Source organism: Salmo salar, chromosome ssa14 (assembly GCF_905237065.1).
Source record: "Salmo salar chromosome ssa14, Ssal_v3.1, whole genome shotgun sequence".
NCBI classification, from domain to species: Eukaryota; Metazoa; Chordata; class Actinopteri; order Salmoniformes; family Salmonidae; genus Salmo; species Salmo salar.
In genome coordinates, this window is record NC_059455.1 from 74,733,161 (window position 1) to 74,746,865 (window position 13,705).

The 13,705-nt window shown below is 44.1% G+C and overlaps 1 protein-coding gene across 5 annotated transcripts in view; it reads left to right on the top strand.

Annotated features, from left to right (window-relative positions):
• The window catches only part of LOC106570300 (septin-7), a 45,975-nt gene that overhangs the window by 6,156 nt on the left and 26,114 nt on the right, over nucleotides 1–13,705 (top strand). For 4 of the 5 annotated variants that reach the window (XR_006758923.1, XR_006758924.1, XM_014142467.2 and 1 more), the window contains exons 3-4: nucleotides 1,851–1,953; nucleotides 10,086–10,192. Coding sequence is in view for 2 of the 5 variants with exons in the window: in XM_014142467.2 (XP_013997942.1) it covers nucleotides 1,851–1,953; nucleotides 10,086–10,192 (210 nt within the window). In the remaining 3 variants the exon portion in view is untranslated. Of the gene's footprint in view, nucleotides 1–251; nucleotides 271–1,850; nucleotides 1,954–10,085; nucleotides 10,193–13,705 lie in introns of those variants that run through there. The other variant, XR_006758925.1, reaches the window with a different exon arrangement.

Genomic DNA, 13,705 nt, shown 5'->3' on the forward strand with positions numbered 1-13,705 from the left:
CTTGCACATTGAAACGGCGTCAAAGTGAGATTGACACCTGAGAGTGCGTCTGGGCTTTTATCCGCAGGCATGAATGTGTTATTCTGACACAAGATGGATGGTGGACTCATTTGTTGGTCTTAACTGATATACTGTATTTCAAATTCTTTTTTTCCTTTATGGTGTGGTGCTCCTCCTGTCTACCGTGGACTGTGAATCATTCTGCATCTCCTCTCATCCACCACCACCTCACGGTCAACCATCTTGACCTGCACACTCTCCAAACCAGCTGTAAGTATTATTGTGACTGATTACCTTACACCACTCCACTGTACCGTACCTTTAGGCTATAATATTTACTTATTTGACAATGTTAAGAGACACTACATAACCAAAAGTATTTGGACACCTGCTTGTCGAACATCTTTTTCCAAAATCATAGGCATTAATATAGAGTTGGTCTCCTCTTTGCTGCTATAACAGACTCCACTCTTCTGGGAAGGCTTTCCACCAGATGTTGGAAGATTGCTGCGGGGACTTGCTTTCATTCAGCCACAAGCACATTCGTGAGGTCAGGGCTCTGTGCAGGCCAGTCAAGTTCTTCTACACCGATCTCGACAAACCATTTTTGTATGGATCGCGCTTTGTGCACGAGGGGCATTGTCATACTGAAACAGGAAAGGGCCTTCCCCAGACTGTTGCCACAAAGTTGGAAGCACAGAATCGTCTAGATTGTCATTGTATGCTACAGCGTTAAGATTTCCACTCACTCGCTCTGGAAAAGAGCGTCTGCAAAATAACTTAAATGTAAAAATGTCCCTTCACTGGAACTAAGGGGCCTAGCCCGAACCATGAACAACAGTCCCAGGCCATTATTCCTCCTCCACCAAACTTTACAGTTGGCACTATGTATTGGGGTAGGTGGTGTTCTCCTGGCATCCGCCAAACCCAGATTAGTCCATTGGACTGCCAGATGGTGACGCGTGATTCATCATTCCAGAGAATGTGTTTCCACTGCTCCAGTCCAATGGCGGCGAGCTTTACACCACTCCAGCTGACTCTTGGCTTTGTGAATGGTTATCTTAGGCTTGTGTACGGTTGCTCGGCCATGAAAACCATTTTATGAAGCTCCTGACAGCACAAGAATGGTTTGATGTTGCTTCCAGAGGCAGTTTGGAACTCTGTAGAGGACAGACGATTTTTACGGACTACGCCCTTCAGCACTCGGTGGTCCCGTTCTGTGAGCTTGTGTGGGCTACCACTTCGAGGCTGAGCCGTTGTTGCTTCTAGACGTTTCCACTTCACAGTAACGGCACTTATAGTTGACCAGGGCAGCCCTAGCAGGGTAGAAATTTGACAAACTGCCTTGTTGGAAAGGCGTCATCCTATGACGGGTGTCACGTTTAAAGTCTCTGAGCTCTTCAGTAAGGCCATTCTACTGCCAATGTTTGTCTATGGAGATTGCATAGCTGTGTGCTCGATTTTATACACCTGTCAGCAATGGGTGTGGCTGAATTAGCCAAGTCCACTAATTTGAAGGTGTCCACATACTTTTGTGTATATATAGTTTAACAATGTTAGATTGGGCATATGAATTAAATTATCTGATGAATGATTGAATTCAACACAACAAATTGTCCATGTTGCTATGTATTTTACCAACACCTAAATGTATATTACCAACACCTAAATGTATTTTACCAACACCTAAATGTATTTCCTGAACACGTCAACTCATCAGTTTTTATAGGCAAGTGATATCCCAGCTACTGAAGCAATAAGTCAACGGTGTTGGTAACCAGACTTTTGTTTAGCCTTGTTACCTGCCCGGACAGTTGGGGAAAAGCATTAACTGATGTTTTGGTCTACAGCAACAGAAGCTTCTGGAAGGTTATGTGGGCTTTGCCAATCTCCCAAACCAAGTGTACAGAAAGTCTGTAAAGAGAGGCTTCGAGTTCACTCTCATGGTCGTGGGTAAGTAGCGATCTTTGCAGCCTATTTTAAGTCTCCCGCTCTTTTCCAAGTAAGACCCCAAAAGAACAGAAAAAAGAACCCGGTGTTCATCTGGGTAAACAGATGGAGATTTTACTGCTGTGTAAAAATCTGTTTGCATATTATTGAATGGATCAGTGAAGTATGCATGAAAATGACTGTTAGAGGCTCCGACTGTGTCCCAAATGGCACTGTAATCCCTATGTAGTGCACTACTTTTGACCAGGGTCCATAGAGTGCTGATCAAAAGTAGTTTAGTATGGGGAATAGGGTGCCGTCTCTGTTCGAAAGATGCGGACACATCTGTGTAAGAAATGTATGTGGATATCTAATATAGCCTACACATGGCCATAGACGTTCATGTGTTCAGTCCAGCAGTGTTCAATTTTACAGTCAGGAATGTTGTCATGCCATAGTGCTGGCAGCTGGCTGTTAAAATGCATTAGCAATGCTTTCTGTTGCGTTGGGATAACTTGTCTTGCATGTAAAGCGGGACTTGAAGAAACCATATTTAAAACAAATGTGCTTGAGCAATGGAGGGTAGGCGGGGTTTATTTCCCCCATACTGTGGAATGTGTTTGTACATTCTGTGTGTGTGTGGTGTTTGAGGTGTGTGTATAATGTGCCTTTTGGATTGTGGGTGGGAGGTTTCCTGTAATTCCATTCATGCAGCCAGAGTTGGAGCCTGAACATCTGAAGAGAGAGAGGGATGGAGGGAAGAGACACAGGGTGTAAGCCCCTTTACAACCCTGCAATTCTCCACTCCATCCTCTCTGTTCCATAAGTCCTGCCCAGAGGTACAGTGCCTTCAGAAAGTATTCACACCACTTGACTTTTTCCACATTTTGTTGCTACAGCCTGAATTTTAAATGGATTAAATTAAGATTGTGTGTCACTGAAATGATGCTTTTAGTAATGTTTACAAATGTAATGAAAAATGCTGAAATGTCTAGTCAATAAGTATTCAACCCTGTTGTTATAGCAAAACGTTGCTGAACAAGTCACATAAGTTGCATGTACAGTTGAAGTCGGAAGTTTACATACACCTTAGCCAAATACATTTAAACTCAGTTTTTCACGATTCCTGACATATAATCCTAGTAAAAATTCCCTGTCTTAGGTCAGTTAGGATCACCGCTTTATTTTAATAATGTGAAATGTCAGAATAATAGTGGAGAGAATGATTTATTTCAGCTTTTATTTCATCACATTCCCAGTGGGTCAGAAGTTTACTGACACTCAATTAGTATTTGGTAGCATTGCCTTTAAATTGTTTAACTTGGGTCAAACGTTTCAGGTAGCCTTCCACAAGCTTCCCACAACAAGTTGGGTGAATTTTGGCCCATTCCTCCTGACAGAGCGGGTGTAACAGAGTCAGGTTTGTAGGCCTCCTTGCTTGCACACGCTTTTTCAGTTCTGCCCACACATTTTCTATAAGATAGAGGTCAGGGCTTTATGATGGCCACTCCAGTAGCTTGACTTTGTTGTCCTTAAGCCATTTTGCCACAACTTTGGAAGTATTCTTGGGGTCATTGTCCATTTGGAAGACCCATTTGCGGCCAAGCTTTAACTTCCTGACTGATGTCTTGAGATGTTGCTTCAATATATCCACGTAAATTTCCCTCCCTCATGATTCCATCTATTTTGTGAAGTGCACCAGTCCCTCCTGCAGCAAAGCACCCCGACAACATGATGCGGGGTGGCAGGCCTCCCCCTTTTTCCTGCAAGCCTCCCCCTTTCTCCTCCAAACATAACGATGGTCATTATGGCCAAACAGTTATATTTTTGTTTCATCAGACCAGAGGCCATTTCTCCAAAAAGTACGGTCTTTGTTCCCATGTGCAGTTAAACTGTAGTCTGGCTTTTTTATGGCAGTTTTGCTGAGCAGCCTTTCAGGTTATGTTGATATAGGACTCGTTTTACTGTGGATATAGATACTTTTGTACCCGTTTCCTCCAGCATCTTGTGGAGTTCTACATTTTTTTTGTGCTGAGGTCTTAGCTGATTTCTTTTGATTTTCCCATGATGTCAAACGAAAAGGCACTGAGTTTGAAGGTAGACCTTGAAATACATCCACAGGTACACCTCCTATTGACTCAGGCTAATTGACATAATTTATCAGAAGCTTCTAAAGCCATGACATTTTCTGGAATATTCCAAGCTGTTTAAAATCACAGTCAATTTAGTGTAGTTAAACTTCTGACCCACTGGAATTGTGATTCAGTGAGTTATAAGTGAAATCTGTAAACAATTGTTGGAAAAATTACTTGTGTCATGCACAAAGTAGATGTCCTAACCGACTTGCCAAAACTATAGTTTTGGCAAGTTAACAAGAAATTTGTGGAGTGGTTGAAAAAAAGAGTTTTAATGACTCCAACCTAAGTGTATGTAAACTTCTGACTTCAACTGTATGAATGATATCTCTGTACCTCACATATTCAATTGTATGTAAGGTCTCTCAGTAGAGCAGTGAATTTCAAACACATTTTACCACAAGGACCAGGGAGGTTTTCCAATGCCTCGCAAAGAATGGCACCTATTTGGAAGAGGGGAAAAAAGACATTGAATATCCCTTTGAGCATGGTGCAGTTATTAATTACACTTTGGATGGTGTATCAATACACCCAGTCACTACGAAGATACAGGCGTCCTTCCTAAGGAAGTATTTCACCATTAGGCCAATGGTGACTTTAAAACATTTAGTTGCTGTGATGGGATAAAACTGATGATGAATCAAAAACATTGTATTTACTCCACAATACTAACCTCCTAATTGACAGTGCAAAAAAGGATGCCTGTTTGCAATAAGGCACTGAAGTAAAACTGCAAAAAATTTGGAAAAGAAAACTAAATGACAGAGTGAAAAGAAGGATGCCTGAACTTTATGTCCTGAATAGAAAGCGTTATGTTTAGGGCAAACACATCACTGACTAACACTTCATATTTTCAAGCATGGTGGTGGCTGCATCATGTTATGGGTATGTTTGTCATCGGCAAGGACTAGGGATTTTTTTTTTTTTAGGATAAAAAGAAACCGAATGGAGCTAAACACAAGCAAAATCCGAGGAAAACCTGGTTGTCTGCTTTCCAATAGACACTGGGAGACAAATTCACCTTTCTGCTGGACAATAACCTAAAACACAAGGCCAAATATACACTGGAGTTGCTTACCAAGACGACATTGAATGTTGTACAGTTTTGACTGAAATCGGCTTGACAATCAATGGCCAGACTTGAAAATGGCTGTGTAGCAGTGATCAACAACCAACTTGACAGAACTTGAAAATTGAATAATGTGCAAATATTCTACAATCCAGGTGTGTAAAGCTCTTAGACTTACCCTGTAAGACTCACAGCTGTAATTGTTGCCCAAGGTGACTCTAACATTTATTCACTGAGGGGTGTGAATAAGATTTCTGTATTTCATTTTCAATACATTTGCACACATTTCTAAGAAGATATTTTTATGTTGTCATTATGGGGTATTGTGTGTAGGTGGGTGAAAAAAAAAGAAGTAATTTCATCCATTTTGAATTTGGGCTGTAACACCACAAAATGTGGAATAAGTCAAGCGGTATGAATACTTTCTGAAGGCACTGTACCAAACTTGGTTGTACAGGAAATGGCTGTGAACACCCTAATGAGGTCATATTCTGTCCCCTGGCCCTGTGGTTGGCGGCGGGCTGTTGAGTCAACCCATGCCCACCTGCCCCAGGGCCAGGAGAGTGGGAACAAGAGAAATAACGAGGGAGGAGGAGAAGAGGGGGAATGCCTGCCTGTTATTCCAGACCCACTGCTGTCAGTCTGAGTAGAGTTGAAGCATTCAAGTGGTCTCTCCCTGGAATTTCCCCTTTGCTGCGCTCGCAGGAAAAAGACAGTTATAGGTTCAATTTTGTCTGGAGCATGTAATTAGAATGGCAGGGTAATTGAAGCTGAGCTCATGTCATGCTGTAGGAGATGCATCGTCTGATAATAGTGCATGTTGTTTACTCTCTGCTGCTCTATGGGGTGTGTTTCGCTCTGTGTGTTTTCTTCATTACCAGAGAACTCATGTAATGGCCCTGGTTGCAATGTGAAGAGTGCCAAAGCATTTTAAAGGTGACCGCATACTAGTTTTAATTTGCTCATAGCAGAACTCTGCAAGGTGACGCGAACGTCTCGCATACTTCTTTAAAAGACCTCTCGCTTGAAAAATGAGAAAAGCGGCAATCGTACTGCTTGTCCCTCTTGAGATGCCGTATTAACAACAGCCAGTATACACTTCCTCAAAATATTCCAAATGAATCAAAGATAAATCAAGAAATCTGTAATTAGGCCTCCCAAGTGTCGCAGCGGTCTAAGGCACTGCATTGTTGTGCTTGAGGCGTCACTACAGCCCTTGGTTGAATCCAAGGCTGTGTTACAGCTGGCCGTGACCGGGAGACCGTGTGGTGGCGCACAATTAGCCCAGCGTCGTCTGGGTTAGGGGAGGGTTTGGCCGGCCGGGATTTCTTTGTCCCATTTACACTCTAGCGACTCCTTGTGGCGCCTGCAAGCTGACTTCTGTCGCCAGCTGGACAGTGTTTCCGCTGACACATTGGTGCAGCTGGCTTCCGGGTTAAGCGAGCAGTGTGTCAAGAAGCAGTGCAGCTTGGGAGGGTCATGTTTCAGAGGATGCATGGCTCTTGACCTTCGCCTCTCCCAAGTCCATATGGGAGTTGCAGCGATGAGACAAGACTGTAACTACCAATTGGACATCACAAAATTTGGGAGAAAAAGGGGTAAAAGAAGAGGGGGTGAGGCAATCTGTAATAACATTTTGACTTTTTTAGAGGGGGTCTTAGTTGAGCAATTTTACATCAGATGTTTGTTGTAGTATTTCTCCAGTGGAAAAAAGCGCATGAAAACCAGTCTCTCGTTGAATGACAACAAGCATTTCATTGAAGAATCCCATCCATAGTTCCTACTCCTAGGAGTAGTACTGTTGACCAATCACCAATGAAGAGGCATAGATTTCGGCTACTGAACTTCGACTTGCCTCAAGTGAAAAAGTTGTGTGCACGAACAGCCCCCCAAAAAACTGCCGGACACTAAAATGAACAAAAACGTCCCGAAATTGTCATAATATATGCGTGAACTGTTTCGACTGGAAAGCAAGCATGCGACAGGCTTTAGGCTCTCTTGGTCAGAACTGATTGTCAGCAGCCCAAGTCAGTGAAAGTGGGCCACAGCAGTCAGATGTTTGCATCCATCGGTAAAAGTCAATATTTGCTAATGATTTACAATGTTTGACCTTGATCTTGGCCAGAATGGCTACTGCACCGCAGGCTGCCGTAGTTCAGCTCATTGTGGTTGCCCTTCGTTGACACACTTTTTTTAATGCATTTAAGTATTTATCTTCTCTGGAAACTATGTCCCCCACAAACAAGTAGGATTTGACTCGCACGCTGACTCGTTAAAGGAAATTGATGGGTTTGCCAGAAGATATTTAAAGAGTATTGTCATGTGCTAGCCAGACTTATAAAGTTTTTTATCGTCTTTTTTCCTGTTCCCTATTTGAAGGGAAAATCCCCTTTTTCAACAAACACACACGCGCGCTATCATCTGAGACATACTTTACCTGAACGTTAAATATAGTGAAAGCAGGGTTACCTCAGCCAGTTTCTGAACAGAAGCACTTTTAATTTCAGCAGTCAGTGTATTTTCAGTCCCGTGTCACTGCAGTAGAAGGCAGCGCCGTCAAATGAACTAACAAACTGTCTCCCCTCCCTCTCTGAAATCCAAACTTTTTCCTGCTTCCCCCGCCCCATGAAGCTTCTCTCTCCTTGCATGCAGAGCAGGGTGAAGTTCCTCTGAATAAGCCTCCATGGTTGACACAGCTGCTGGACATTTCCTTTAAAGGAAGTGTGCTGCTGGCTGGGTTGGTTACTGACCAAGGAGTGCCACTGGTGGGTACGGGCCAGGCAGGGCTGCATTGAGAGGGGGGCCAGGGCCATGGTCATGCTCTGGTCTGGTCTGGTGGCTCTTGAATGCTAATTTCTAGGTCCAGGTCACCAGCATAGCATCCAGCATAGCATCCAGTTCTAGCTGTACAATCAGAGGCTTCACCTAATACTGTTAATGTGTCAGATCTGTCACATCGTTACAAACACTGCAGTGCTTCAAGGCTAAGTCTATTCATTGCCCTTTGTAGATAGATAATCATTTGACTGGTTTTCAAACGATGACACATTTTGAGTTGGGGGTTAGGCTACAACAGTAGCATCCATGCTAACTCGCCGGTTTTCCCTGTCATCAGACCACTGCGAATGATCCCATCCCAGTGCAGGGAGATCCCTTCCCAGGCCCCAGCTATAGCCCAGTGTAGGGAAATCCCAATTCTCATTTCCATGACCATAGGGATTTAAGAGGCCTTTCTCAGAGGCCTACTCTGCAAACAAATTCTGCAACTCCAGCTCTGAATAGCTTATCAGCTTTGATATCCCTCCCTCGCCCTCTTTCCCATTCTTTCTTCATCTATCGCTCACTCCCTCTCTCTCCTCAGAAAACAAGCAGACCCAGCTCTGAAGTCTGAATAGACAACTTGCTCTCTGGTATCCCGCCATCCCCCTCTTTGCTCCATCCCTCCTGTTCCCTTCCTTCTCTCTATCCCTCACTCCATCCTCCCACCCAGAGTGATGTGTAGTGTTCTGGCTCCTGTCTTCTATGTGGCCATAGAGCTAAGCTTCCTTTCTCTCTGCCAATCAATGCTGCTGGATCTGAATCTGTATTGGACCAGCTTCACAGACACTGAAGGCTGAATCCGCTTGGGTCTGCCATTCTGTCAGCTTATGGTTTCCCTAATGCAAGCTGACATTTTCAAGACAGGCGTATTTCAGCCCGCTGTTTTCACAAGACCACAACACGTCCCCTCCCCACCTTCCATCATTCTCCAGCCAGCTCTCGGTGGGGAGTAGGCCCTAAATCCTGACTTCCGTCCTGAAGAAATATCCACACAGATGATCATATCCACGTTGTTCCTCAACAGCCCAACCGCTAAAACATTTCCGTTATGGTGAGGTCGGTGTGGCTGCAGCCCTTGCAGAAAACATTTACCATGTGAAAGAGTGCGTTGAGAGAGCTTCTTTGAGGGATGGAGAGCGAAAGAGTGCTCTCCTTTGTGTGGTGTCTCTATTGCTCTCTCCATCTCTGCCTCTTTCTCGCTCTCACTCTCTTTCCCTGCACACAAGTGTTCAGTAGCTGGTTAATTGGCAGTAGTGAGTTGTTGTTGGAGGCTGGGCCTAACCACTCTTCTAAAGGTCAGGAAAACGCAGGGGCAGCACGGTTGGTGCACGCAGCAGCAGTGTGATGCGGTCCTGTGCCAGCCCAGCATGTGACTCCAGACCCGCCCCCTTCATCACACAGCTCCCATTGTTCAGCCGCTCTCATTGCCCCCGTCCCCATGCCAACCGTTGCTATGTATACGGTTGATGGCGTTGGGCTACCCAGACATAAGGAGGCACCTGGGATTGTTCTCTGAAAATCTGACAAAGATGTTGAAGGAAAATGTAGCCCATATACCAATTCCAGAGCATATTATTGAATGAGAGTACTATGGAACAAATATTTGGTAATGTTCATTGAAATACACTGTAAGTCAATTAAAATCATGGAAAAAGGTTGGATATTGTCTCAATATACAGCATGTTGGAAAGGGAGACCCAAAATGAATTTGAACTGTTATTGTATCGAAGACAAATTCCCTAAGTCTTTTGTGGTTAGACTTAGTCACTGTAACAGTATGATGACTTCGCCATCCCCAGGCTTCCCTCATCAGAAGAATCCCTGATTAGATTCCTGAAATGCAGACAGGAAAATAATTTGACTGGGAGGAAAGATATTCAGCCCACCCTCTCTCCATCGCATATTAAATTTAAACACTGCACAATTTACAAGTGTAAATATTGGACTATAAATCGTGCCTTCCTGTATAATAGTTATGATAAAATGTTTATTCTATTCTACTGAGCCATTTATTTTGTTTGTATAATCTTTTATTTCTTATTGTTGCATCAAGAAGGAACCTGCAAGTATAAGCATTTTGTTGGATGGTGTATACTCTTGAAATTAATCTTCCTACCCCCCCCCTTCTCTAGGTGAATCTGGTTTGGGGAAGTCTACACTGATCAATTCCCTCTTCCTGACAGACTTGTATTCTCCTGAATACCCTGGTCCCTCCCACAGAATCAAGAAGACTGTACAGGTAAACACTAAGATGCCCTATCTATTTGATTTATTCATGGTATATTTGAATGGGAACAGATAGAAACACCATGAATAAACTATTCATTATATGTTGCACCATAGCTTCAACTCATTTTAAACACCCTACTTGTGTTTCTCTCTAGGAGAAAACATTATACTTCTGTCCCTTTTGTAACAGATTAGAAGATACCGTCTCTCCCTCCTCTAAAAGGAAATGACTGTTCTTTTCCCAAAGAAGATAAATATTTCAGCTCACTCGCCACATTAAAAAAGCTGTTTCCCATTTCTGTTGCTTTAAGTGCAGGGTGGTAGCTAGGTAATGTGTCTCCATCCTGTCTGACTTACCCATAAGTTTCTCTTTTGGCCACAAACGGCCTGCTCTTCTCTGGTAAATGATCTGATGTGCCCCAGCCAGCTCCCACCCAGCCCTTTCACAGCCCTGGCCCTCCCTCCACTTCATACCTGCTCTCTGACATGCTTCAGGCTAGGCCACTCATAACCTGTTACACTCCGACAGGGTGGTATCTACTCATAACCTGGTACCACCGCTGCCCTGTCATCTGTCTGTGAATAACAAGGCCTACAACCAGTTAATCTACTTAGACTAGGAGGAATGACTGACTGCAAAGAGAAGGGCCTCTGTAACCATACAGAATATCAGGGGGTGGCGACTGACTCATCCACTGGGAAAACTAATAGTTTGTAAAACAAATGGCAACAGGGAGTTTTTGCTAGAAAGAGAACTAGTACATTTCATTATAACTGGAGTCATGTTCCTCCTCTCTGTTGGTGTAATAGTACTGACTACTGAGACAGAAGATGATGCTCAGGTCAGGGGAAATTAGTTGAGCTCGCTAAGGGAGTGAACGTTATTTATAATAAGGGTTACATGGAGAAAATCGTACATCTCTGAAATGGATGGCCTTCCCTTCAACAAAATATATATTTACCTAAACCCTCTATGAAAGCTTAAAAAAAAGTCAAATAAAAAACAATACAAATGACCCTGCCTGCTCCCGAGCGGCGCAGCGGTTTAAGACACTGCATCTCAGGTCAAGAGGCGTCACTATAGTACCTGGTTAGAATCCAGGCTGTGTCACATCCGACCGTGATTGCGCGCTGCCCTATGGGACTCTGTTGGCCCAGCGTCATCGGGGTTTGGCCGGAGTAGGCTGTCATTGTGAATAAGAATTTGTTCTTAACTGACTTGCCTAGTTAAATAAAAAATAAGAACACTCCCCTATACCCAAAATAATAATTAAAACAAAGTGGATAGCAGAGAACCATTTACCATCACTTATTGGACAGACCAGAGCCTTAGATATGCTGTTTTAGAAGCAGTTTTTCATTCTCTAAGCATTACATGGCAACGCAGGAATTTTGATGGCGCACAGGGCTACGGGCCAGAAGGTTGTGGGTTCGCAGACCACCGTGAACAAGACTATGGGTGGAAAGATCTCCTTCATAGTAAAAGCATTGCATGAATCTATCATCGTATTTGCAGGTTTGAGAAATTGCCTTTTTAAAAACATTTCATGTAATTCTATGTCATTTTACATATTAGCAGAATCTTTTTTAATACCACACACATTACTGGAATTACAGGCCAAGAATGAACAAAGATGGGTCTGTCTTATTTCACCAGGTAAGTTGACTGGGAACACCATTTTCATTTACAGCAATGACCTGGGGAATAGTTACAGGGGAGAGGAGGGGGGATGAATGAGCCAATCGTAAACTGGGGATGATTAGGTGGCCATGATGGTATGAAGGCCAGACTGGGAATTTAGCCAGGGATACCAACATTTCAAATCAAATTTATTTTTATATAGCCCTTCGTACATCAGTTGATATCTCAAAGTGCTGTACAGAAACCCAGCCTAAAACCCCAAACGGCAAGCAAAGCATGTGAAAGAAGCACGGTGGCTAGGAAAAACTCCCTAGGAAAAACTCCCTAGAAAGGCCAAAAACCTAGGAAGAAACCTAGAGAGGAACCAGGCTATGAGGGGTGGCCAGTCCTCTTCTGGCTGTGCAGGGTGGATATTATAACAGAACATGGTCAAGATGTTAAAATGTTCATAAATGACCAGCATGGTCAAATAAAAATAATCATAGTAGTTGTCGAGGGTGCAACAAGCACGTCCGGTGAACAGGTCAGGGTTCCATAGCCGCAGGCAGAACAGTTGAAACTGGAGCAGCAGCACGGCCAGGTGGACTGGGGACAGCAAGGAGTCATCATACCAGGTAGTCCTGAGGCATGGTCCTAGGGCTCAGGTCCTCCGAGAGAAAGACAGAAAGAGAGAATTAGAGAGAGCATATTTAAATTCACACAGGACACCGGATAAGACAAGAGAAATACTCCAGATGTAACAGACTGACCCTAGCCCCCCGACACATAAACTACTGCAGCATAAATACTGGAGGCTGAGACAGGAGGGATCAGAAGACACTGTGGCCCCATCCGATGATACCCCGGACAGGGCCAAACAGGCAGGATATAACCCCACCCACTTTGCCAAAGCACAGCCCCCACACCACTAGAGGGATGTCTCCAACCACCAACTCACCGTCCTAAGACAAGGCCGAGTATAGCCCACAACGATCTCCGCCATGGCACAACCCAAGGGGGGGCGCCAACCCAGACAGGAAGACCACGTCAGTGACTCAACCCACTCAAGTGACGCACCCCTCCCATGGACGGCATGGAAGAACACCAGTAAGCCAGTGACTCAGCCCCTGTAAAAGGGTTAGAGGCAGAGAATCCCAGTGGAAAGAGGGGAACCGGCAAGGCAGAGACAGCAAGGGCGGTTCGTTGCTCCAGCCTTTCCGTTCACCTTCACACTCCTGGGCCAGACTATACTTAATCATAGGACCTACTGAAGAGATAAGTCTTCAGTAAAGACTTAAAGGTTGAGACTTAGTCTGCGTCTCTCACATTGGTAGGCAGACCATTCCATAAAAATGGAGCTCTACAGGAGAAAGCCCTACCTCCAGCCGTTTGCTTAGAAATTCTAGGGACAATTAGGAGGCCTGCGTCTTGTGACCGCAGCGTACGTGTAGGTATGTACGGCAGGACCAAATCGGAAAGATGGGTAGGAGCAAGCCCATGTAATGCTTTGTAGGTTAGCAGTAAAACCTTGAAATCAGCCCTTGCCTTAACAGGAAGCCAGTGTAGGGAGGCTAGCACTGGAGTAATATGATCAAATTTTTTCGTTCTAGTCAGGATTCTAGCAGCCGTATTTAGCACTAACTGAAGTCTTTTTAGTGCTTTATCCGGGTAGCCGGAAAGTAGAGCATTGCAGTAGTCCAGCCTAGAAGTAACAAAAGCATGGATAAATTTTTCTGCGTCATTTTTGGACAGAAAGTTTCTGATTTTTGCAATGTTACGTAGATGGAAAAAAGCTGTCCTTGAAACAGTCTTGATATGTTCTTCAAAAGAGAGATCAGGGTCCAGAGTAACGCCGAGGTCCTTCAGTTTTATTTGAGACGACTGTACAACCATCCAGATTAA